Source organism: Chlorocebus sabaeus, chromosome 7, assembly GCF_047675955.1.
Source record: "Chlorocebus sabaeus isolate Y175 chromosome 7, mChlSab1.0.hap1, whole genome shotgun sequence".
NCBI lineage: Eukaryota > Metazoa > Chordata > Mammalia > Primates > Cercopithecidae > Chlorocebus > Chlorocebus sabaeus.
Genome location: NC_132910.1, coordinates 91737377 through 91764924, shown reverse-complemented (window position 1 = coordinate 91764924; position 27548 = coordinate 91737377). Strand labels below are relative to the sequence as shown.

Here is a 27548-nt window from a genome sequence, read left to right as displayed (position 1 = left end):
GAATCTCACTCTGTTGCCCAGGCTGGAGTGCAATGACGCAATCTCGGCTCACTGCAACCTCCACCTCCCAGGTTCAAGTGATTCTCCTGCCTCAGCCTCCTGACAGCTGGGACAACAGGCGCCCACCACTACGACCAGCTAATTTTTTGTATTTTTAGTAGAGATGGGGTTTCACCATGTTGGCTAGGCTGGTCTCAAACTCCTGACCTTGTGATTCGCCCACCTCGGCCTCCCAAAGTGCTGAGATTACAGGCCTGAGCCACCGCGCCCAGCGTGTATGTATGTGTGTGTGTGTGTGTGTATATATATATATATATTTTTTTTTAAAGAGCATACTCAGAGAATACTTGGTGATAAAAATGATGAAATCAATTGGATTCATCTTTGCACTGTAAACTTCCTGACTTGAGATAAACTAGTTATTAAACATCAAGTGCCTGCAACTGGAGTAAGGAATGTGGTTCAGTGTGTATGAATATGTACCAATTTGTAGCATTGATGAACTCTGTATACCAGAGGGAAAAAATGAACTTTAAAAAAAAAATTTCTAAAATGTAAAAATCAGGTCCTTCTCCAAGGCAGTGTGTTTTTGAGGGAGCTTCTCATTTAGATATTGACTCTTAACTAGAATGTTGCAACCTAGCAACAAGATTTCTAACCTGTAGTTTTCTGTTGTGAAGTAGCAGCTTTAGTATAACCATGGTTACTGTCTGTTTACTTGATGGCATGAGCTCTTTTTGAGTAAAAAAAGCCCAAAATAAAAGGTTGGAGGTAATTATATATTTTTTGTTTTCTCATCATAAATGTATTGAATGCACATTTGAGAAATTTTTGAAAACACAGAAGACCATAAAATAGCAGAATTGTCATCTCACCTACTAATGTTAATATTCGTAGTTAGTTTTGTATTCTTTAAAATTAATACATGTATTATAATTTGTAATATAGGTTATATTATACTTTTTTGGACAAATTCGGATCATACAGAACAGTAATTAGTTTTGTGCTATTTTTCATATACTAGGTGCATTTCACCATGTCATTAAATAATTATTTGAGGATATGATTTTAAATGTCTAAATATTATATCAATGTACTATAATTTATTTAGACATTCTAGGTCATTACCTAAATGTAATTTTTAATTCGGAATTATTTCTATTTCATATTATTTCATTGTCAAGTTGTTCTTTAGCTTATAGATGCTCTGTTATTTGCAGATGTACTACGTGAGAGGATACATGAATTAGAAGAAGGGTTGACAACTCAGGACAGTGAATGACTTCTGCAAATGTGGCCTTCCTAAGAGAAGGATCTGAGGGGCATTGCCCCCAGGTATCCAGGAGGGGATTGATATAGCTAATCTCTTAGAAACAGAGGTGGGCTTCATAGCAATGAATTCTTCCTACTAGCACCAAAAAGGCCCCTCCTTCCTACCTCTCAAGGTTGACCTTGGTCAGCCTTGACCTTTGAGTTTTAGGTTTTTCAAACCCGCCTCTACAGCCAAGATTAGAATCAGTATAACTTCCTGTTGCACATGGAAGCAGCTGTAAATCTAAGAAAATAGCATCCACTTTCCTATTACGAGGCATGAGGGGAAATTAAATTAAGCCCCCACCTGTTGAGGGACTTCTTTGAGGAATTAGATCACACAAGGCTTGGGGTGATTTTTTAATAAGTTCAGTCCCATTGTCTTCATTGGTCTGTATCAGAGCAGAGTTGAGTCCTGCACAAAAGTCTGAAAGCAGCAAGCTTGTTTGTGGGGAGAGAATGAGCCAACACTGCTAGGGTCAAGGCCAGCTTCCTAGGTATGCTTGTACACAGGAACCTACATTTAGAAAAGCGCTGGGCTTGGCTTAATATTCTACTGCTGCTGCCTTGAAATTCTGAAGAAGTTTTTAACAAGGAGACCTGAATATTCTTTTTGCACTGGGCCCCACAGATTATGTAGCTGGTCCTGATTAGGGTGTAGAGTAAGGTATTGCATTAATAAAGTATTTGAATCATTCCTTCCTCAGACCCCTGCCCCAAGGGGATGGAAAAATCCATTCCAGCTGTTCTGACTTTATGCAGGAGCACGTGCTTGTGACTTTAAGAGATGGGCCTGCAGGGGAAATGGAACAGCTCCTGGAAGACATGGCCTTTTGAGGGTGCTTGGGAGATTTGAGCAGCACATACTAATTGGATACAGATAAAATGCTCTTCAGATTTCAGTTTTCTGCTCTGTTTGCTTAGTTGTAACCCAGCCTGTGTTTTATCTTTTGAGGTGGAAAATATGAAAGTCACAGCTTCTCTCTCCCTCTTGTTGAGCATTTATTTTGTGAGTACTTATATAAGCATGTATATCAAAGACCCTGTGATCCAGAATTACTGTTTGAAATTCTACAGAGTGGGTGCTCCACCTCTCTTAGCTTTGTCATTCTTTCCCCTGTAGCTCACTCCCCTCTTGGTAAGAAATGAGGCAGGGGTCTCTCGGGGATCACCTAATACACTAGTTTATATTCCCAGCACTTTTTAACCAGTGCCCCTTGGGATAAACATACAACAAAACCCTCACGCCTCCTTCATTCACGTATGTTGAGTTGTATGTTAGTTTGTTGAGTTTTATGTTAGTTTGCATTGTGAAAACAGTCATTTTTTCCCAAATGAAAGTTACAGAATTGCATGTACTCTGTAAAGCTATATAAATGATTCTAAGAAACACAATCTCAAGAACATGACTGCCCTAGAGCCTCCCCTCCCCTAATTTAACACTGTTTAAAGCAAAGGTTCCTAACTGTCAGGCTGCAGACAAGTACCCATCAGTCTGTGGCCTTTTAGGAACTGGGCTGCACAGCAGGGGGTGAGCGGCAGGTGAGGGAGCATTTGAGCTCCACCTCCTTTCAGATCAGCTGCAGCATTAGGTTCTCACAGGCACAAGAACCCTATTGCGAACTGCACATGCAAGGGATCTAGGTTGCATGCTCCTTAAGACAATCTAATGCCTGATGATCTGAGGTGGAACAGTTTCATCCTCAAACCATCCCCCGACCACCCCATCCCCCACCTCTGGTCCATGCAAAAATTATCTTCTATAAAACCAGTCCCTGGTGCCAAAAGGTTGGGGACTGCTGACTTAAAGTACCAAATTTTAAACTGTTACCAGTCTGCCTCCAGCTAAGAACAGATATTGAGATTAAGCATTTAGGAACCTAGAACAATTGTTAATTTTAATCAAAAAATTGGAAGCTTGTATTTTTTTATGTCATTTTTTTTTTTAGTATTCCATATGCATCATATTTTTACAAAAGTGTCAGTCTGTAAAAGATTGAAAACTAAAAAACAAAGAAAAACTGATTTTTTTCAGCCCTGTCCCCAAGTTGGCAAACTGATTCTTAACCACAGATGTTTGAGAAGCACTCTCCTCATTAAGAGTCAACAATATATTTCTTAGACTTCTTAATTCATCTTTCAACGAACAGTGAGGAGTTGGGGTGTGTGTGTGCGTGTGTGTGTGTGTGTGTGCAAGAGAGAGAGAGAGATTAGACTGGTTCCTTCCCCCCAGGTAACGGTGTCATCCTTGAAGGCAGCATGATACAGGGGCAGCTAGAATGGGGTTATGAGAAGCAGCTATTGAAATTGAGAGGAAAGAGTTGTAGATGGCCTGTTTAAAACAACAACATTGCATAGTAGGCTTGTTGAGAACCATTTTTATCTAGAGATGCTAAAGAATGGAAGAATGTATGGTACTTATGAAAATAAAATTACTCCCACCATTCGACACTGAAGGTAGCATCCAAGTATTGGGATTGGTTACATGTCTATCCATGCCCTTCTAATCTTTTTCCCCTATTGCCAATAATACCTGTGCCTGACAATAACTATAATACTCTTTGAGGTTATGGAACAGAGAACAATGCGTTGTACCTATTTCCTGTCCCAGCCACCTTCCTTGACAAACCTCCCACATCCTCCACCTCCTTACCCAGAGAACAGCCTCTGCCTATATTCCCCTTTCATACATAATGTGACTGGCCAACATTAGCCCATGTGTACCTTCACATTGGTTATGGTGCCTCTAGGAACTCTGGCGCATTTATACTTATGGAGATGACCCTCACCTGGCCATTTCAGCATTCTTCACACTTGCACACAGAGCCATTTTCCTAATCCCTCTCTTGGTCCCCTGGCCAGTATGGTGTGCAAACCGTATTTACCAATCTGTGTGTTGGGCACAAGGGTTTCAATTGGTTAATTAAACCTTTGAATTATCTTTGTTTTTTGTTTTTGACAACTGCCAATCTCTGAGCTCCTTTCCAAAAGTGGAATAGAGGCTTGTCTTTTCCCTGAATATCTCTGCTTTTGATCTAACTTAATTTCAGATAAATTTCAATACTGATTAAAAAGTGACAAATTACTTCTGAAACTGGAGAAATTGATTTCCCAAGGTAAGCAGTTCCAGATATGAGTTTGGTTTGCATTATTACCTCACAGTCTTTGAAATGGGATTTTTAGCCGCCTTCTCAAGTCTTGGTCTCCTTTGTAAGATTCATAGACAATTTTAATTATTTAAGGCAGATTTGCTAGAACTTGTAATATTGGAAACTATGGTACAAAGATGAATTAGTTCTTAAAATAATTCTTGGTTTCTCCCAATGTTCATCAAATTGAGAATTTTGTGGTCCACATTATAAATATTCAGCATAATGTGCTGAACATTATTGTAGGCTTTGAGACTCCCAAGATAAATATGGCAGTGCTTGTCCTCAAATTGCCCAGGGTCTGGTGGGAAGAAACCGTACTTTTTAATTTTTGAAGTAGAAAACAATGTAGTAATTATCTTAGTGTAATATAAGTCAAGATGGTTGGCAAAACCCAAAAAAGCGAAGTTAATTGCCAGGAGATTTGGGGGCTTGAGTGTTGAGAGCGTTGGTTGGGAGCACGCCGGAGAAAACAGGGACACATGCATTAGGTGACCTTGACTTGGATGTTGAGGGAAAGAGAAGTTTGCCAGAATGAGAAACACTTGTGCAAAACCTTGGAGGCTTTAAAAAGTAACAAGCAAACAAACAAGGCTCATTAAAGAAGTGTAAAAGTTATGGTATGGCTAGAGAGTTTATAGGTATGTCAGCAGCTGCTTCTGAATGTTTCCATGTAATTACTTTCTGCCCAGTATCATGTAAGTGTTAAGACTTCTAGAGAATGTAGCACTTACATCTAAGGAGCAGCAGCCAGAAGAACAGGTGGCAGCAGGTGGCCTACAGAAACCTACCATCTTCCCAGATAGTAAGCCAGGCATGGAAGTGATGTGCGGGAGAGCAAGTACTGAGCCAAAAGTCTTGCATGTGTATAGAAGATATATAAAGAAGTAAATCCAAGGATACTGCATCTCTGGCTTTGGGGAGATCGGTGAATATTTGCTGAAATGAATGGAAATCCAGTATGTATGTAAATGGAAGCTTCTAGATGGTGAATTCTGTCTAACTGTACCTCTTAGCAAATGTCACCACAATGGGAAAGGCAAATAACTCACAGAAAAGGAAATTGGAATGGCCAACAAACAGGAAAATCAATTAATAATCAGAGGAATACAAATTTAAATCACAAGTAGATACCATTTCTCACTCTAGAAATTGGTGAAAATAAAATTTAAAAACCTGGTAATGCTAAGTGTTGGAGATATTATGGAGAAACAGGTATTCCCACACTTTCTTGAGTGCTTTAGAGAGCAATTTTGTAATATCTAATGAGGTTTAGAAATGCATTTACTCTGGGACCTGACAATTCCATTCTAAAGAAATATGCTCAAGTGCTTAAGGATTTATGCAAACAGAATATGATTACAGTTGCATAATAGAGCAAAAACTGTGGATAAATCCAATGTCCTTTACTAGGAAAACAGATAAGTTGTAATATACTTACATAGTGGGATATTGCACAATGTTTTAAAATGAATGCATCAGATTTACAAGTATATTCTGGATAAATTTTACAAACATATTGATTGAAAAAAAATAAGCTGCAGTGTAACTTACAGCAAATTTGTAAAATACTCATCAGTTTTAAGTATCTTATATGAAAAACATATGAGTCAGTAAAAGTATAAGGACCTGGATAGGAAGAATACAAAACAATTTAAGAATGGTTAATGGAGAGAGGGAAATGGGATTAAGGGAGTGCAAAGGGAACCTCACTGTGTCTGTTACCTTTTCTTTCTGTTAAAAAAAAAAAAAAAAAAAAAAAGACCTGAAGCAGGTAAGGCAAAATGTTAAAAACAAACAAACAAATGAAACAGAGTAGTGGTACATGTATTTTGTAATTTCCTATACTTTTCTATTGTTTTGAATAATTCATCACACAATAGTGCTTAGTGCATACTAGGCACTTTCTAGGGTAGGTACTATTATTTCTTTATCAGGAAGCAGGGGCACAAAGAGATTAAGGGACTGACTGGTATGTGAGCTGAGGCTGAGCCCGCTCCCCTGACCACTCTGCCATGTACTTCCTGGATCTCTGCTTCATTTCAGACCAGCTTCAGGACTAATGGAGTAGGGGAAGCCAAGTAATCTTTAGGATCCTGTCCAGTTTACTTAGCCCTGATCACCAGTAGATGGATCGATCATTTCCATGAGCACATTTCTCCATGGCAGCACTCTCCTGACACAGCCCTGCCTGCAGAGGGCTGACGGGGGTTTCTCTGCAGCACTGTGGACCTGCCACCTGTACCAGCTCCCAGCCAGGCTGCAGCTGTGCAGTGGTGACTGTGCATCACACATCTTCCAGTGCCCACAACCAAATGGGAAGCGAATATGGAACAATTTTGCCAAGTGTTTTCTGAATCTCCTTGAAAACAGCACTTTTGCATTATAAGATGCCACTGTACTAATGTAATAGGTAGATGCAGATAAGAGTTATTTTGAGGGCTGTAATTTGATTTCGTTATCTTAGGCAATCAAGATTGTTTAACACCAGGAATAGCTGACTAGAACAGCTGCTAAAACAGCGCTTTGTGTGGGAAATGAAGAAAAGGTTCAGTATTTTGACAGCCATTTCAAAGGTATGAGTAATAAGACTTTTAAGAAAATCCTAATTGTTGCTCCTTTTGTAGGAGGGCGGGGGCGAGGGGATTCTCTAGACCAGATTTCCCATCTCCTAGTATTCTACATCGATAGAGGACAAAGGAGGGGTATTTCCTTTTTCCCAGGGTCTTGACTTCATGCACCAATAGAGTTTAGATAGCATGGTGATAATTTATTATTTGGATTTTTTCTTTTTTTTAAACACACACACACACCTAACTTGTCCATTTATCATCAAACATGTGTTTAGTGCTTACTGGGCTACAAAGTGCAGGGCCTGTGGATCCAAAATAATCAATTAGACCCTGCCCTCAAGGAACTCTCAGTCTGGAGAGAAGAGGAAAAAATGGGACAAGGCAAAATGTGCAAGTAATCTTAAACAAATGTAATAGGCATTATAGAGGCAGAACTGGGAGGAAGAGTACAGTAGGAAAAAGGTGGCATTCAAAGATTAGGAGTTTGCTGTTTGAGGTCGGGGGGGGGACAAGAGCAGACAGACAAGCACAACATTTCGAGTGATCGGTGTTATCCAGGCGGGAAAGGACTCAACACTTCTGGGTTAATATGGAAAGAGTCTATTTCTTGATTTGACTGGCCAACTGCGTACCTCAGTTCACAATATTACTTTCTGTTTGGATATCCAGTGCCTTAAATGTTCAGGGAATTTTCACAGAAATTTTCTCATTCAAATGTACCTAATGTGAATATCCTGATATACTTTCTGTAATTTACTTGAAAATATTTCAGCATGTACCTGTGCTACGTACATGTATATCTGTTAGTTTTCATCCAAGTCTTAGTGGAAGTTGGTGGCGCCAGTTGTGAATGCAGAGGTAGGGTTGGTGAACTTGCATCTAATGAGAAACCCTCACTCCAGGGGGCCTTGCTTTAAGCAACTCGGTCTTCTTTATCTCTAATTGACACCAGAGGCTTTGTTAATTAGAATGGTTTATGTTGAGGTTGGATTTTAATTGGGAACATTGTGGTGATGAAGATATGTGGATTGGGTTGGACCTTTTCAGAGGTCTTCCTTCTTTTGTGTTACAGAGGACAAAAGTTCAGTGAGCCATAAAGGATGATAAAACTGAGGCTCCAGGAGGAAGTGGCAGAGCCAGGATTGAAGCATTCCAGAACCAGGACTGCCCCTGTCCGCTGCTCTGCCTTGCCCAGTCAATTATGCTTGTCCTTGAAAGAGTCTTGGTCTGTGATCACACTCAGAGGCTTATTAAACCACACAGGCTGATTCTTTTGTTTGTTTGTTTGTTTGAGACAGAGTCTTGCTCTGTTGCCCAGGCTGGAGTGTAGGGGCATGATCTCGGCTCACTGCAACCTCCACCTCCCAGGTTCAAGGAATTCTCCTGCCTCAGCCTCCCTTACTGGGATTACAGGTGCACACCATTGTGCCTGGCTAATTTTTTTTGGATTTTTAATAGAGAAGGGTTTTCACCATGTTGACCAGGCTCTTCTTGAACTTCTGGCCTCAAGTGATCCACCCGCCGCAGCCTCCTGAAGTGCTGGGATTACAGGTGTGAGCCACCGCACCCAGCCCACAAGCTGATTCTGGATTGCAACCCTGTAAACCCAGACTAAAGTTCGTATGCCTTAGAACCAATATATATGACACTTGTTGTAGTTTCAGCATTTTATTTCTTATTTTGATTCAAGATGTGAGAGGTATTACAAACAATTATGGGTGATGCATTTGTGTGTCTAGTTAACAGAGAAGGAAATTTAGTGTTCTCGTCTAGCACTATTTCACTATTTTCTGCTTTTCGTATTATATTCTTCCATCTGTAGATAACTGAAAAGTCATTTAAGAAATTAGAGGTCTCTGTAGCAAATCCAAGTCACAGTAAAGCAAACAAAAATGTATATGTGTGTGATATAATGTGGAAATCTACCCCCTTGGAAGACTTTGCAGGCTGTAAAAATTTCATTTTTAATGTATTTCATACAGGCCAGAGCTAACAAGTTAATTTCTACTGAGCAAAAGTTTTTTTGTTTGTTTTTATCCTGGTATGTTGAGGTCAGCTAATGGTCACTGTGGTTTGGAGTGAATCTAAATGGATTTTTTGCCATTGGACAAAGACCAAGGACAACTGTAGGACTTCTGCATGGTCTACCTTACTTAGGCTTCTTGATTAATAACCCTAGTTCAGGAAGGCAAGGGTGATTATGACCACTTTAAAGCTGAGGAAATCAAAGCAACGAGAAGTTAAATGTCCTGTCCCACTCCACAGAACTGATTATAACAGAGTCAGAGATAGAATTGAGCTCTTCCGAACATGAGTTGACTAGATCATAGCTCCTTCCATGACACCAGGATGCCAGAGCAGAGGGAAGTGAATTTCAATGGCATTGTGCATATCAGGGTCTTATTTGGTATGGCCAGAACCAAACCTCAAGACATTATTACAAAATAACACAACAAGAGGTACCGGTGGCAACATTTTCAGAATTTGTGCCTCAGATTCAGCGAAACTTCAGGAAAAGCCTGCAATCTGGCACTGAGCTTTGCTGCTTTCAGTATCAACAGTTGCAAAGCAAGGGAGGCTGGGGGCCTTCAGCCTCCATCTCCCAGCTTCAAATACCATTAGTTCTATCCCAAAGTCATCCTCTATAAACGTGCAATCTAAATAGAGGTAAACTTAGATAAAAGTATCTTAGCAGGTTTTTTTCAGGTGGCTTAACCCCTCATTCCAAACAGCCTATTACCCCTAAGTCTTATTACCTTCAGTCTTCAAAAACAATCCTGGGGTAGTAATGATGTCTCCATCTGGCAATTGAGAAAAGCGAGATTTTGGAAATAAAATGTCTTGGGCTAATATTGTCAACTGTTCTGGGTTCCTAATTGGTCCTTCTGAGTCCAAGCCCTGCTATATACTGGGTTCCATGTAGCTTTAGAATAACTATGGGCATTTACATTATGGGAATCTTTTGGATTCATCTTTCCAATTAAGGGATCTAGTTTATTATACCTTGGAGAATGTGTGTGTGTAATCCGTGTTATTTTAAAATGCTGTAGAAAATGTTTGGTGTCTAATCCCGCTTAAGTGTGGTTCAAAGGTGGTTAAAAGAGAAATTTGCACTGATGACAGGCTCCAAGTTTGAAGCTGTCAGAATCCTTGTACTGCCACCACCACACCTGACAAGTTGTCTGGGAACACTGGAAAAGGATTGCTGAGTGAGAAACAGGGTTGTGCATTCTCCGCGTGGCTGGAGTACCTCAGCCGGGTCATCTGGGCAGACTTCGCCTTCAAGGCACCTTCCACCTTTGCTCACTAAGCTGCCTTCTGCTCTTAATTTCCTTTTCCTTGTCAGTTTTCCTCCTAGAAAGAGAAGGTACAGCCTGTTCTTAAGTGAGCATTGGTATACTGGGCATTTGTATTCCTTCCAAATAAATTGCTAAATTCATTTGCTGAACATTCAGGCTTGTCTGGACTTGACGATGTGAACAAGTTTTCACATGGGCCTGGTAAACCCTGGATAAGCGGGTCACTGGGGTTCTTGACTCAAAGAACTAAACTTTGTGCTAAAAATGCAGACCCTGATCCTCAACCTTATTCCTGCATCATTTCATAGCATAGACCAACTCTGGTTTGCCCTGGTTATCATGACTGATGTCACAAATGGCAGAGGACTCTGCTGTTGAAATGGGAAGATCCCTCTGTTTCCCGGCCCTGGCTCATCCTAAACACGGTGCCAAAGCACTGCCTGACCTTCTCCTCCACTCGATGATAAATGCCCTGGGGATGCTGTCTTATTCAGTTTTGTGCCCACAGGGTTTGTCTTGCACATAGTAGGAATTTAATTAGTGTTTGCTGAGCTGAATTGTACTAATTTTTTAAACATAAATGGAAAGTGGAGCAGATGAAAATAACATGTGGGGCAGCCTGGCAGACTGAATCGGATAAGCACGACTGGTTCTCGTGACCTTGTCAAGTTGTGCAGCTTGTGCAGAGCCAGCATCATCTTAAATGAAATTTTCCAAGGCGTGGTGCAATGGGAGATGGGGTTGTTGGGAGAGCTCATGAAAGGGCATGTTCACGCTGCCCCTGGGAATTTGTGAAAGTACTAAGGCAATTCTTACCTGTTTCTCCCCATGTTCCACCCTCAGGCCTGCTGGTGGGTACCCTTGATGTTGTGTTGGACTCCAGTGCCCGGGTCGCTCCTTACCGAATCTTGTACCAGACTCCAGACTCCCTGGTCTACTGGACCATCGCCTGTGGTAAGCAAATGCATCCTGAAATACGCAAGTTTTAAAAGAGACATTAGGGATAACAGCTTTTTATCAGAAGGAAAGGAGTGTGTACTTGCTGAATGCAATCACTGGTATTTTAGGGTGATTAACCTTAGCCATTTCAACACATGAACCCAGAGGCTCAGTGGTTTAACACAACGAAAGTTTCTTTCTCCCTCGAGTAGAGTCGTGTTGGGATTATGTGGCCTCCTCCATGTGTAGTGACACTCTGGAACACAAGGCCTCCAAGGTCAGCATACAAGGGAAGAGTGCGAGGGTGGAGCACATCTGTGTTTAACTTCCTTGGCCCAAAAGTGGCACACTCCGCCTTCCTTTCTACTCACACTTAGTGGCCAAGACTAGTCATGTGGGCCCAACCTCACTGCAGAGGAAGCTGGGAAATGAAGAAGGATGTGTGGAATACTTGGGTGTACTAAGTAATATTTGGTATATCCTAGCATAGTACTTCCTACTGAGTAGGGATTCTTTAGTTCTCCTAATGATAATCAGTAATGCTGTGCTGTGCTTAAAATAGTAGTCAACAGTCTTGCTTTGGCTGGTCCGATGGTCGTGAGCTATTTCCATTCATCACAGTCAGTTGCAGATGGAACTCGTTTTCTACTCTGTCCCCACTTCTCACTACTGCACTTGACTAGTCTTAAATTTTTTTGTTGTTGTTTTTTCAGATGAAGTCTCACTCTGTTGCCCAGGCTGGAGTGCAGTGGCATGATCCCAGCTCACCACAATCTCTACCTCCCGGGTTCAAGCAATTCTCCTACCTCAGCCACCCAAGTAGCTGGGATTACAGGCGCCTACCACCATGCCAGCTAATTTTTGTGTTTTTACTAGAGATGGGGTTTCACCATGTTGGCCAGGCTGGTCTTGAACTCCTGACCTCAAGCGATCTGCCCACCTCAGCCTCCTAAAGTGCTGGGATTACAGGTGTGAGCCACTGCACCCAGCCAAAAAAAATTTTTAATCTTGCTTTTATTGGATCTCTCATAAGAACTTCTAGTCCAAATCGGCCAAGTTTTTTGTTGTTGTTGTTTTTGAGACCGAGTCCTGCTTTGTTGCCCAGGCTAGAGTGCAGTCGCACGATCTTGGCTCACTGCAACGTCTGCCTCCCAGGTTCAAGCGATTCTCCCGTCTCAGCCTCCCAAGTAGCTGGGATTACAGGCTCGTGCCACCACACCCAGCTAATTTTTGTATTTTTAGTAGAGATGAGGTTTCACCATGTTGGTCAGGCTGGTCTTGAACACCTGACCTCAGGTGATCCACCCCCCTCAAGCTCCCAAAGGGCTGGGATTATAGGCATGAACCACTGTGCCCAGACTTTTTTTTTTTTTTTTCCCTACAATTTCTTTTTTTGTAGAGATGGTACCTCTCTGGGTTGCCCAGCCTGGTCTTGAACTCCTGCTTTGGCCTCCCAAAGTGCTGGGATTCCAAGCATGAGCCACTGCAATTGGCCCAAAATGGCCAAGTTTTTGTTTGCATGTGGTTTTTAAAACAGCCATAAGAAAAATAAGGTCACTATATGAACACTTTTTTTAACTTTTATTTTTTCACCTCTACTTGATTTATAGGAAAGTTGAGCAGATTGTTCAGAGAACTCTTATCTGTACCACCCCCCATGCAGAGTTTCCGCTATTATTAACATCTTACTGTGGTGCATTTGTTATAATTAATGAATCAGTGTTGATACATTATTTGTAAGTAAAGTCTGTTGTTCAGATTTCCCTCATTTTCTTTTTCTGTTTCAGTATTCCATCTGGTATAACATTATAGTTAGTCGGTCATATCCCGTTAGGCTCCTCTTGGCTGTGGAATTTTCTCTGATTTTCCTGGGCTTGGATGATCTTGACAGTTTTGAAAGATACTGATCCAGTATGTTTTGGCATGCTCCTCAATTGGAATTTGTTTGATATTTTTCTCATGATTAGACAGGGGCGGTAGATTTAGATCACAGAGATAAAGGGCCATTTTGTTTCATGGTGCCAAGTGTACATTTTATCAACATGATTTATGACTGTGGGCCTCCTTGATCACCTCCCTAAAATAGTGTTTTTTTAGGTTTCTCCACTGTAAAGTTACTCTGTTCTTCCCCTTTTCAAACTATTCTCTTTGGAGGGAAATCACTATGTGCAGTCCATACTTAAGGAGCAAGGATTTTTCTCTCCTTTAGGGTAGACTGTCTACATAATTTGTGGAGAATTGTTTTGCACAGTAAATTTATCTCTTCTCCCTCATTTATTTAATTATTTATGTCACTATAGACTCATGCCTATTTATTTCATCTTCTGGGTTATAATCCAACACTACTTTATTCTTTGCTCAAATTGTTCCGGCTTCGGCCATTGGGAGCTTTTTCGGTTGACTTCATTCATTTTTAAAATTGATGTTTACTTGGTAGGAGGTGCTGTGCTGGGATCTAAAAATATAAAGACAATTATATATGGTCTCTGCTCTTGAGAAACGTACAGTCTAGTGAGGATACAAGTAAATAGTCAATTACAGCCCAGTGTGAACCAGTGCCTTACGGTTCCATTGAATTTCTGGGCATCCAACTAAACAGAGGAATATAGCTGGCCTCCTACAGAATTAGAAGAGGTTATCTAGGTGTGATTTCAGGCTGCTGGCAAGCTCCATTGCCTGGGTAATTCTCCCTCAGGGATCTAGTAGTACCTGAAATTCTAACATTGTAATTATGTCTGTCCCACTCCCTGCCGGAGACGGAGTCTTGCTCTGTTGCCCAGGCTGGAGTGTAGTGGCACAATCTCAGCTCACTGCTACATCTGCCTCCTGGGTTCAAGCGATTCTCTTGCCTCAGCCTCCTGAGTAGCTAGGATTACAGGCACGCGCCACCCTGCCCAGCCAATTTTTGTATTTTTAGTAGACATGGGGTTTTACTATGTTGGTCAGGCTGGTCTCGAACTCCTGACCTTGTGATCCGCCCGCCTTGGCCTCCCAGGTGCTGGGATTACAGGCATGAGCCACCGTACCAGATCATAATTATGTCTTTTTAAATGTATTCTGAGATGCCAACAGCCCAATGAGAGACAATTAACTGTAACCATTGTTTACACACCCCATGAACGAAGGCATGGCTTCAAGGTTCAGAGCAGTGGGAAAACTCACCTAGAAGTGAAGAATGGGGATTGAGTGAGAGGAAGGTGATAAAGGATTAAGGAAGAGGAAGCTGGGACTCTGACCTGGACACACTTACCAGTGTAACCCAGGGTCCTGGAAGACAGTGTTCCAGTCTTCTCTGCACGTTTACCCACCACAGAGGGAGCCCGTAGAAGGGAAAGTACCATCTGGCCTGCCATAGTTGATTGAGTAAGCATCACATTTAGTTGGCAAACAATCTAGAATCATGTTTCGTAGCCAGCAGATGAAGAACTAAAAAGAAAGAAGTTAAAAGCCAGGGAAAGCCACCACCTCATGAGGGTGTAGAAAGGACGCCGCCGCCTCCTTCTCGCACACTTTCCAGCAATCCTGCTGCAAGTGCCCAACTGCTTGCGAGATCCTTTTGCAGGCAGGAAGTCTTCAGAGCCCTCAGATCTCTCGTTACAGCCCTCCAGCCTCCTGGTCTTCCCACCTCAATTTCTGGTGATTAAGGAACTGGTTTGTGTCTCCTGTGACTTTTCCTCTGACTCTGAGCCATCACCTTTGTTGTCACTGACATTTATAATGTCATTGCCTGATGTTACTACTCCTCAGTCTGATTCTGGGGCTTTGCCATGGTATTGCTATGAAACAGATCTTTCTGTGAATACTCCTATGGGATAGAATTGGGTGTTACAAATCTGAGTTATTCCTGAATTATTTGCTGAGCCAAGGCTAAGGAACACTAAGCTCTAAATGCTGATGGCATAATTTATTGTCCAAAGTGATGTGTAGTTTTCTTTTCCCAGTGGTACCTGTCACAATGAAATCACTGCATGATTTCATTATAATAAACCCAGAATGGTTTTAGTTTTTGTATATATTGATTATCCATAGAGATAGCTCCAGAATTTCTTTATGGAAGCCTGAGCGACAGAGCGAGACAAGTGTTGTGAAAGTGGTTTTGTGTTGTTGTTGTGTTTTGTTGCATTTTGTATTTTTTTTTTAGGCAATGTCTTACTCTGCCCCCCAGGCTGGAGTTCAGTGGCGTGATCTCGGCTCACTGCAACCTCTGCCTCCCAGGCTCAAGTGATCCTCCCACCTCTGCCTCCCAAGTAGGTGGGACTACAGGCAGGCACCACCGTTCCCTGCTAACTTATTTATTTATTTTTTTGTAGAGACAGGGTTTTGCCATGTTGCACAGCCTGATCTTAAACTCCTGTGCTCAAGCCGTCCATCTGCCTCAGCTTCCCAAAGTGCTAGGATTACAGGTGCGAGCCACCGCGACAGGCCACCATTAATTGTTCTTTCTTACTGATTTCCATTTAAAATCCAAGTTACTGGCTCCCTTTTGTAAGATTTTAAGAGCGGAAGCTACTCCCTTAAGATTTTTAAAATGTATCTGTACCTTATTGTTTGTAAATTTAATGTTATTTTTCATAAACTACAAAGTTAGTATGGGGTAGGAAAATATATTAAAAACTTCTGATTTGCTAGGATTTTATGAAATATTGCTATAAAAGAAACTTCTGCAGACAATTGGGTAAGTCTAACTCACTGCCTTGTGGAATTCGTGGGATTATAAAACCTTTTTCTGTAAATCTTGATCTTGTCATGTGTTTTGTAAATCTTTAATAAGCATAAATTGAATTAAAGGGAGCATCTGCCACCAATGTCTTGACATAGACCACATAGAGCAATAGTAGTGTTACTGGTAAATCCTAGCTGTATGATTTGCCTTAGACTTGACCCACATGAAATCAGGCAGGAGGACTCTTTCTGACCATCTTACTGCCACTATAATAAGCACCTGGCCCTGGGCAATATGAATCATACAGAAAGCGGGGTGGAGGTACCACGAATTATTTGATGAGACATTATTTTCACATGCCTCCTCTTTTTATCTTTTTTATTTTTTTGAGACAGACTCTTGCCTTGTCACCCAGGCTAGAGTACAGTGGCACAATCTCGGCTCATTGCAACTTCTGCCTCCTGGATTCAAGTGATTCTCCTGCCTCAGCCTCCCGAGTAGCTGGGATTACATGTGCCTGCCACCACGCCTGGGTAATTTTTGTGTTTTTAACAGAGATGGAGTTTCACCGTGTTGGCCAGGCTGGTCTTGAACTTCTGACTCAGGTGATCCGCCCATCTCAGCCTCCCAAAGTGCTGGGATTACAGGCATGAGCCACCATGCCCGGCTCGCCTCATACTTACTAACAAATAATCTTCTGTTAGTTTATCCAGACTGGTCTGAAGAAGTTGATCATTTACATTTCCTTGACATGGAGAAATTTAATTGGGAAAGGGAGCCAGAAAACTTTCCTAAACGATGACCATTTCATTTCACTAGTACCCAAAATGCAGTTTTTGTTCTTTTTGGCTAATATGCCATTATGTCAACAATTCTAGCCTACAGAAGGGCATTTTGTTTAGTGGTTTGTACAGTAAATTCTACGTTTTATCCAGCCAGTTTTGTTGAGCTGGTTATACTGTACTCTGACAATTGTGTCTCTCATGGTTTACCAGTGAATTGACTATTTTGCACCTGGGGCTCACATGAGAATACTAAATAGGTACAGGTATGCCCCCAGCAGCTCTTGTTTTGGATATGGTGTTCCACAGGCAGAAGAGAGCCCAGTCCATTGTCTTCCTTGGCCTTCGGTTGGCAGAGGTAGAAAGCCATTTGGCTTTCTCCCCATTATAAGGACCAGAAGGTTCTAACAGTAAAAAGGGTTGATTATGTGATCTCCATGGGAATATGGACACATAGGAATGTAGGTCATTCCAAGGATACAATCTCAAGAAAGGAGTTCTGGGACACCTCAGGAGAATTAGAAACAAAGATACAGAAGAGCTGCTGGCAGTTCCTTCTGGATGCATCTGACCTTCAAAAAGGGCTAATAAAGTAAAGCGTGGAGGGGATGTGTTTGACGGACACCTCACTGATGACAATGCTGAACAGTGCCTTGATTTGGCTGTGTATTGGTTTAGTATCCCTTCCATTCCAGAATGTCATCTGGGCCTAGATGGTCATTGTGTTTCAGAAATGAAAGATAGATCAGCCACCGTCTTGCTTGCCCCTCTTATTGTAGTAGGATGCAGAGGCAAGGTGAATTGTCCAAGTTCACATTCCTGGTTATAACTAGTTATGTGGTGCTCAGACCAAGTTCTCAGGTCTCCCCACTCCCATCCAGGACTTCTTAAGCGGCCCCATGGCTTTTATGATTAAATATTCTTTTAGTTAGCAAATGGTAAGACCCAGAGTTTAATTAAAGATTGCTAATTGGTTCTGCTCTTATTCTCTACTGTAAATAAATAAAGTGTTGGGTAATTTAGTTGCCTTCTGCATGAAGCAGACGTAATGTGAAAGTTGATAGATATTTTTGTAATTCTTTCTTGGTCTGTGTAAGTCAAGGACTATTCTCGTATCCTTAGAAACACAGTGAGTTAAGAAAGCAAACAAAAATAATTTCTCCTTTTTCTTCAAGCAATACATGTTTATTGCAAAAATTACAAAATATAGATACGTAAAATGAATAAAAAGAAAACAAAATACCATATCATAAATCATCACTTTCTAGACTTTAAAAAATCTCCAGTATACTTTATATACCTATATATACAAATATATAGCTGGGGCTACAGGTGCACGCCACCACTCCTGGCTAATTTTTGTATTTTTAGTAGACATGAGGTTTCATCATGCTATCCAGGCTGATCTCAAACTCCTGACCTCAATTAATACACCCACCTCGGCCTCCCCAAGTGCTAGGATTACCAGTGTGAGCCACTGCGCCTGACCTATCAATTTTAATAAGTAGATATTTTATGTGAATGTAACATAAATGATCTACTCAGTATGTTATTGGAAATCTAGGGTTTTTTCCCCGAATGTTACTGTATTTTGAACAATCTTAGTGAATATTCTCCTAAAAAAATCTTTGCATATTCTCTTAATTATCACCTTAGGATAAATTTATGGAAGTAGATATGTTGAATCAAAGAATATACATATAATTAAAATAGCAAAAATTAAAAAGTTAAAAAGAGGATATGCAGGTAATTAATATCTCTAGCCTGATTGCCCTCCAGAAAGATAGACATTTGTGTTCCCACTATCCAGTAAAATAAGGATGTTAATACTGATTCTTACTGCCAAGGCTGAATGAGTTACCTGGGACTCTCTGTTCTCAAAGTGATTATAAAGCTATGAGCATATTATTATGCCCATAAGAGATTATAAGCAGAGTTATGTCAGAATCTTATCATAGTTACACAAGGGCATCTAGGCATATAATATGTACCCTTTGCAGTCAAACATAAGAGTTCCAGGGCCCGAGAGGTTTGTGCTAAATGTATGTTAGTCGAGCAGTAGTTAAGCAGCTAGTTTCTTTTCTTGACATCAGAAGACAGAAATATTTTCTGAATCACATTTAAAGATGAGGTCTTTGTGTTCTGCTGCTTAAGATAATTCCAAAAGTAATTATTTGGTGTTTTCTGTGTTCTAGGCCTATGCTAAGGACTTGAAGTGTATTACCTGACTTAATCTGTAGCACAAACCAATGTGTTAAGTGTTGTTTCTTACATATTACAGGCAAGAAATCTGAAGGACAAAGAGGTTAAAGTAACTTACCCATGGCCCCAGAGTTAGCGTGTGACATTGTAGAAGTTTGAAACCAGGTGTACTTTTTTGACATGGTCTGAGGCATTAAGTAAAATTGCCTCACTCATAACCAGGCTTCTTCTTATTTCAGATAATTTAACCTTTATTCCTACTCGCTGCACTTGTAAAACATGATAGAAGGCAGCAAAGTGTAGCAATTTAGAGTGTGGACTTTGGATGTGCACAGTGGCTCATGCCTGTAATCCCCGCACTTTGGGAAGCTGAGTTGGGAAGATCACGTGAGCCCAGGAGTTCGAGACCAGACTGGCCAACATAGTGAGACTCTGTCTCTATTAAAATAAATAAATAAATGAAAAAAGATTATTAAAAAAAAAAAAAAGAATGTAGGCTTCAGAGCCAGAAAAATCTGGATATGTTTGACAGTTTTGTTGTTGTTGTTGTTGTTTTGAAACAGGATCTCACTCTGTAGTGGAGTGAGCAAGGCTGGAATGCAGTGGCACAGTCACAGCTCACTGCAGCCTTGATCTCCCGTTCTTAGGTGACCCCCTACCTCAGCCTCCTGAGTAGCTGGCACACACCATCACACCCTGGTAATTTTTGTAATTTTTGTAGAGATAGGGTTTCACCATGTTGCCCATGCTGGTCTCGAACTCCTAAGCTCAAGTGATCCACCTGCCTTGGCCCCTCAAAGTGCTGGGATTACAGGTGTGAGCCACCGTGCCCGGCCTGTTTGACATTTTAGTAGTTAAGTGTGATGCCTATTCTTGGTAAGCACAAATAATAGAGGACATTATCATTATCATCTTACTTAACCTAATTATAATTATAACTTTAGTTAGATGCGGATTTTGAAAAAGTATATTTTCATTTTTTCTAAAAATGTTTCAAATCACCATGTTATTTTTGGGTTTTGTCTTTTGCCCTCTCTGAATATAAGTTTGCAATTTTTCTGGGTGTAGAAAGTACAAGGTGGCTTGGTAAATACAGGGACAGGTTAAATTTTGCTCCTATGTGTGGAGTAGTACTCTTGCCTTCATTTGATATGGAAACTTCAAAATTATCATCTTTGTGGATAAGATTATATTGGAAAAGGCCATAATACAGATGATTTCTTCATTTGGTTCCCTTTATTTAATTAGCTTCAAGTGCTATTCATGTGAGCTCGGTGATCCACATAGCCTGCTCTGAATCTGAAAATACTAGGTCAGTTGCTTTTTAATCCTTTGGAGGCTTATTGGGTTTTTGGTTTTGTTTTCTGCTATGTGATGAGTGGTTTTTATTTTTATATGCACATACAAGTGTACCTACACATGTGCATACATACACTTATGATCAATGAGAATTTACCATTTTAGTTATTCTACAATACAGGTTTTTCTCAAGATCTGCAGTCCCAGAAACAAAATGTATTATTCCTAGGAGATAGAAAGGAAAAAAATGCATTATGAATCATGCATCATGCAAAAAATATCTGCCGAATATCTATCAATGGAGCCTTAAACCTTTGTTCTTAATCCTCAGAGGCCAGATGTGATGGAATCATTTTGGAGGTCCATCTTCTATTTATTTCAAGTACACTTCATGACTTTAAGATAGATTTCAAACTAGATGAATAATTAGACTAGGATGATTTCGTGTTTTTCTTCATTGCAGACAACATTAAAAAGTTTGCCCAGGTGTATATTTAGGGCCTCTGGCCATTACCCTAAAAACTACTCTAAATGATGAAGATTCTTATTTTTTAGAAATCAATGTCTAAACCTTAAGCCTATCAAGCGTTCTAGTTTTTAGCCAGAGTAGAATGCTTTAACTTGCATTTCCTGAAGGATTCTCATACCCAACCTCAGGGTTCTTTGTTATTCCAGCTGATTGCACAGTCGGGTCAGCTTGTTTTTCCTGCTGCATCTCTGTAAATGGGGCCTGTCCAGAAAATCTACAGCCAAGCCATTCCTTTCTCTTCTGAGTGTCCTAACACAGTTTCTTCAAGCTGCTGGATAAACAGATTAGTTCCTTGTCAGGGTCATGACAAAGGAGCTTCATACTATCTCATTTTAACAACAAGTTTTTAGACTTGAATTATTGCAGCACGTATACTTACTTACTTGAGAAATGGAAGAGCCATTTATAAGCAACATTTGGGATTCAAACACGTTTCCTTTGGAGTCTCACAGGTTACTAAGGAGTGGTCCAGAAAAAGTGGCATTTGCTCTGATATTGCTGAGAGGTAACTTGGACCCTTTTTTCTGGGGTGAGAAGTGACAGAAGTGGCCACCTGCTTCCAAAAGTATTTTTACTGGATTGGCATTTTCAGACGATAGTGGTGAATTCAGTCCTGGCTTTAGGTATCCTTATAGTTTTAGTGACCAGAACCTGGAGCTGGAACACCTGTCCTCACTGCTTCTTTGTGCATTTAGGAAAGCGTTCAGAGAATATGGTGCATTTGTGCAGTAAATATAAATTTAAAAACATACTTTGACATTATTCTCCCCAGAAAGTATCTGTTGGGTCTAGACAGGAATCCATAGTTTAATTCCTAAAGCTGCTGTTTACTGATGCTGTTTGTCTTTTTCGTTTCTAAAATAGCATATGATGATAATGGATTCATACAATGATATACAAAGTTCTTCTGACTCTTGAGTGGTGCTCTCACCATGTTCTGTCCTTTACCAAGTCATCACACCAGGACCTTTACTTTTAGAGTTCCGGCTACACTGGTCATAGAATCCAGTCTTCTGAAACTTCTTAGGCTTAGATGTAGCCAGAAGAAACCTCCAAAACCTCTTTTGGCAGTACTGAAACAGCCACAAAGCACTGAGCATGCCGAAAGGCTTGAAGATCCTGGGACTTATGGTCCCAGTACCTCTCCTGTACATGGGAGTAGTGAGTGGCTGGCGATGACTCCAAAAGGCCAGCCTTTTCATGTGACACAAGTATGGGAGGAAGGACAGGAGACAGAGGACAGAACAAAAACAGTACAAGCAGAAGCAATAGGTTTGGGGCTAGTGCTGGTAAAGGAAGATAGACATGTAGGCATTACCTACCTCATAGCGAGCAGTAGAGAAAAGAGCCAGTGGTGAGAACAATGTTGGAGGTGGATGGTGGGGATTATGGAAATGATGGACAGTGGGCAGTGTGGAACAGCAGATCCTGGGGCAGCAACGGAGGCAACAGATGGGGAAACAATGACAGTAAACCTGAACTTCAGTGCAAGATTACTCAGATGACTATTTGAAGATGGGGTGGGAAAGATACATTAACCATGTGGACCTTCATATAATGTCAGTGACGGTTAGAGGTACAAGTAGATGTTTAGTGAATGAGTGCATTCATATGGGCATATACCATTTCTGCTATGGAAGTATGTGTGTGGTGGGGATGTACATATAGAAATGTGTGCATAAAGAAACCTTCATCCTTTCTTTATGCATAAAGCACACAGGCCAGGCATGGTGGCTCATGCCTGTAATCCCAGCACTTCAGGAGGCCAAGGCTGGCGGATTACTTGAGGCCAGGAGTTTGAGACCTACTGGAAATATAAAAACAATTAGCAGGGTGTGGTGAGATGCACCAGTAGTCCCAGCTGCTGGGGATGCTGAGGTGATAGGATCTCCTGAGCCCCAGGAGGTTGAGGATGCAGTGAGCCAAGATCATGCCACTGTACTCTGGCCTGGGCAACAGAGCGTGACTCTGTCCCCCGCCAAAAAAAAAAAAAAAGGGGAGGAAGGGAAGGGGAGGGAAGGGAAGGGAAGGGAGGGAGAAGGGAGGAGGAAGGGAGGGGAAGAAGGGGGAAGGGAGGAGGAAGGGAAGGGAGGGGAGGAAGAGGGAAGGGGAGGGGGAAGGGGGAGGGAAGGGAAGGGAGGAAGGGGGAAGGGGAGGGTGGAAGGGGGAAGGGGAAGAAGGGGGAAGGGAAGGGCAAAGGGGGAAAGGAGGAAGGGAAGAGTAGAGGGAAGGGAAGGGAAGGGGGAAGGGAAGGGAAGGGGAGAAGGAAGGAGGAAGGGAAGCTTTGAAAGCAGCGTGTGCAAAACTGATAGGTCTTGTGGCTGACGGGGGCTTTTCTATCCATGACAACCAAGGAATAGTGTTGGATTCCATGGGATTCTGAAAGTAAAGTACCTGGTGTGATAACTTGGTAAAGCACAGAGCATAGTGAGATACCAGTCAAGAGCCAGATTATCCTGGCTGAGCCAAGGCTCAGACTCTACAAGGCACATCTGTGACCAATGTAGGCAGGGACAGATGAGAGGCAAAACAGAGACAAATTATGCCTCCTGGGTCTGCAGAAGTCAGTTCTGTGGTTCCCAGGAATACCTCTGTCCTAAGGTGCAGTCCATCTGACAGTGCCAACAAGCACAGATGGAAGAGCCGGGTGGAGGATTCATGGCCGGCCTTTATTCTGCACAGGGCTCTCTGTGTCTGCCGCATGTCACAGCTGGTGATGGTGATGACCTGGTTACAGACAAGGAAGCGCTCTGTATGTCTGAAAAAATGTTCCAATTAGTATTTAAAATGTTTAAGTTTAAAATATTTTAAAGCACTCAAACTCCAAAATGACTCATTCCCTAAATATTTCAAATAGGCATTGTACTTTGCATTTGAACAGTGTTTTTACTGTCCACAATGTATCTACAGACATTAGCCCTTGTGATTTTCATAGTATTTCTCTGAGACGGGTAAAGGTGGTTGTTGTTTTATTGGAGTCTCTCTGTCTCCACAGGGTCTCACTCTGTTGCCCAGGCTGAAGTGCAGTATCACCATCATGGCTCACTGCAACCTCAAACTCTTGGGTTCAAACTGTCCTCCCACATCAGCCTCTGGCGTAGCTAGGAGCTACGGGTGTGTGCCACCACTCCCGGCTAATTTTTTTGTTTTTTGTAGAGATGAGGGTCTCACTGTGTTCCCCAGGCTGGTCTCAAACTCCTGGCCTCAAGTGAGCCCCTCACCTCCCAAAGCACTGGGATGAGAGGAGTGTGCCACTGCCCCCAGCCAGTTTTGTGTTTTTAATTGATCTCAATTTTACAGAATTTGAGACAGAGATTAAGTACCTGTCTATAGTCACCCAGCTGACTGTTGGCAAAGAAGGAGGGGGTACCCGGGTGTCCTGATTTCAGAGTCTTGCCATGACATTGTAGGACAGTTATCCCACTACTTTTACACGTGGTAATCTATGGCCCTGAAAGAGCAAGTATGGAAAATACCCAAGAGGAGGAGCAATGTATTCTTCAGTGTTTTCACTGGACTCTTCTCCACTAAGAGACCTGCTTTTTTTTTTTCTTTTAGACAGGGTCTCAATGTGTCCCTGTCAAAGCTGGAGTACCGTGGTGTGATCATGGCTCACTGCAACCTCAACTTCCTAGGTTCATGTGGTCCTCTCACCTCCGCCTCCCAAGTAGCTGGAATACAGGCACACGCCACCACGTCTGACTAATTTTTCTTATTATTATTTGTAGAGACTGGGTCTCCCCATGTTACCCAGGCTGGTCTTGAACTCCTGGGCTCTAGTGATCCTCCTGCTTTAGCTTCCCGAAGTGCCAGGATTACAGGCATGAACCAGTGCACTCAGCCGATACCTGCTTTTTATTCTTCACATAAGCATCCCTTGTAGGCAATTTTAATGTTTAGTCTCAAAGTAAAAGAAAGTAAATGTGGGTTTTGTTTTGCCTTTCCTCAGTGTATCTGAAATTTGTCATTCTCTCTCTCTCATGAATTTCTTTCTCTCATTCTCTCAGAGATTTTAGTTCTGCCACAGTTCTGAGTATAATTGCAGATGCACTGTGTCTCCTGTCTTTCTTTGTCAAGAATCAGATTCTGAGATCTCACTGACAAAGAACAGAGAGAAAAGGCACTTTAAAGAAATCAAGTAAAATATAACTTGGAAATCGAAGGAGAATCCTGAGGGGTGAATCAATGGAATCACAAAATCCTTCTTTAGTTCTGGAATGAGCAGTGCATACTATATATATACACACACACATATATATATGACACACATACACACACATATATATGATATATGGACAAATTATAAAAAGCCATTTTTCTATAAGATCATTAACAGTCACTAAGGGAATTTAGTCCAGTATCTTTATACCCCCACCCTGATGGCATACCTGTTATGCCCTGCAGCTGTGAACAAAAACAGAGTAGTGATTACATATGCTGCAAAGCTGATTGTTTAAGTTTGGAGGTTGCCAGAAGAGGTATCTTAAATGCTTCTTATTATTGACCAGAATGTGGTGACTTGGTTGAGGCTACAAGGATGACCTCATCCCATTACATTTCAAGGCAACCATGCTAATGAGAGCCAGGCTGCTGTTCCCTAGTGATAGTCCATTTTCACATCTCATTCATAATTGAAGTGAGTGAGAGTAATTTTTTGGCCATTATAGAAGGTGGTTACATCAGTTCTCCAGTGGCATACCAAAGATCTCATATTGTTGCAGCTTAACAACTGTAACCTGGTATCATAAGATCTATGTTACTCTGTAAAGTGCAAATTCTAGAAGGGAGGAAAGGGGAGGGATGTGCTAAACTCTAGTCTAGAAAAGTGAATTTGAGAAGTGTTGCTGCCTTCTGATCTGAAACAGTGTCCTCAAAGCCTCTGCACTTACCTAATCAAACTTGATTATCACACAACTTGATTATAATATTACTCTTGCGTTTCCACATCCTTAAATGTCTTGTGTGTGTGTCTCCTCTGGAGGAGAGAAAGCATTTAAAAGCAGAGCTCTTGGTCCGATAGTCTCCTTTGATGGTATAGACTATATTGACAAAGTGAGCCTGGTTTTTAAAATATCTTTGGCATGAAATCTGACATGAATTATTATTTTCATTTGTACAGGTGGTTCCAGGAAAGAAATCACTGAACACTGGGAATGGCTTGAGCAAAATCTCTTGCAGACACTCTCCATCTTTGAAAATGAGAATGATATCACCACATTCGTGAGAGGAAAAATACAGGTAGTGGGATAAAAGAAAAACCTTTTTAATTGGAAATAATTTCAAATTTATAGAAATGTTGTAAAAATAAGAATTGAATAAAACATACCTGTATCCCTTTACCCAAATTCACCTGATAACATTTTACACCATTTGCTTTGTTGTGTGTGTTTGCCTCCTTCAGTGTGTATTTTCTAAGAATAGGGCTATTCTTTTTTTTTTCTTTTATTGATACATGATATTTTACATATTTATGGGGTACATGTAAGTGTTTTTTATATCATAGAATGTGGAATGATCAAGTCAAGGTATTTGGGGTATTCATCATCTGGAGTATTTATTATTTCTATGTGTTGGTAACATTTCAAGTCCTCTCTTCTAGGTACTTTGAAATAGACAATATATTGTTGCTAACTATAGTCACCTAGTCACTATGAAACATTAGAACTTATTTATTCTGTCTAACTGTAAGTTTGTACCATTCACAAGCCTCTTTGTTCCCCTTCCCACCTTCACAACTTTCCTAGCCTCTGGAATCTATCATTCTACTCTGTCTCCATGTGACCAAGTTTTTAAGCTCCCACATGTGAATGAGAACATGCAGGATGTTCTGTTAAATGACAACACTATATTTATCACCTGCAGTATTTAACATTATATGTACGTTTAACATTAATACTAGAATATTTGACACACATTCTAATTTCATTAACTGGCCCACTTAATGCCCTTTATAGCCTTCGCTACCCCCACTCCAGTACAGGTTATAATCTAGGAAGACATTGCATTCAGTTTTCATTTTTTAGTCTCCTTCAGCCTGGAATATTTCCATAGCCTTTCCTTGTCTTGTATGACATTGAGGTTTTTAAAGTATAAAATTCTGGTTTTCTTACTAGAATGTTTTCATTATGCATTTCATCAGATATTATGAATCGATTCAGATGTTGCATTCCTGGATAGAATACTGTATAGGTGATCCTATGTCCTCCTCAAGGTATTATTTCTTGAGGCACATGACACTCATTTACCCTTCTTTGGCATTATAAGCCCAAGGTGTTATATCCAATTTCTCCACTGTAGAGTTACTAATTTTGGCTTTGCAGATAATAAACAGTTTTCTGTAAGAAAACATTTTCAGGCCACACAAATATGTCACTCCTTGTCAAAATTTCCCTCTTGATTTAGGATCGATCCATTGATGATTTTTCATCTGAACCACTCTTTACTGTGATAGTTGACAAGATGGCAATTTTATAAAATAATGCTTGTCCAATTCCAGGCCTCTCCCACATTTACTATTTGGCAACTATTGTTCTACTATAAGTAAGAGCCTTCCCTCCATTTATTTATTATTTATTGATGATTGATATGGACTCATGGATTCCTATATTTTCCAGTTGCTTATGTTTCGTTACTGGACTTAATTATTCTGGTGCTCACACTACCCCAGATTTAGAGGGAGCCCCTACAAATTGCCTCCTTTGTCCTTGTCATAGTCCCCATTTATTTATTTATTTATTGAGACAGAGTTTCGCTCTTGTTGCCCAGGCTAGAGTGCAGTGGTGCGATGTGTGCTTACTGCAAC

The 27548-nt window shown here is 41.0% G+C and overlaps 1 protein-coding gene across 1 annotated transcript in view; it reads left to right on the top strand.

The window, feature by feature from the left end:
* The window catches only part of TBC1D9 (TBC1 domain family member 9), a 139054-nt gene that overhangs the window by 45303 nt on the left and 66203 nt on the right, over positions 1 to 27548 (top strand). Inside the window, exons 2-3 of the mRNA XM_007999858.3 lie at positions 11176 to 11286; positions 25866 to 25984. Coding sequence (XP_007998049.1) covers positions 11176 to 11286; positions 25866 to 25984 — 230 coding nt within the window. The remainder of the gene's footprint in view (positions 1 to 11175; positions 11287 to 25865; positions 25985 to 27548) is intronic.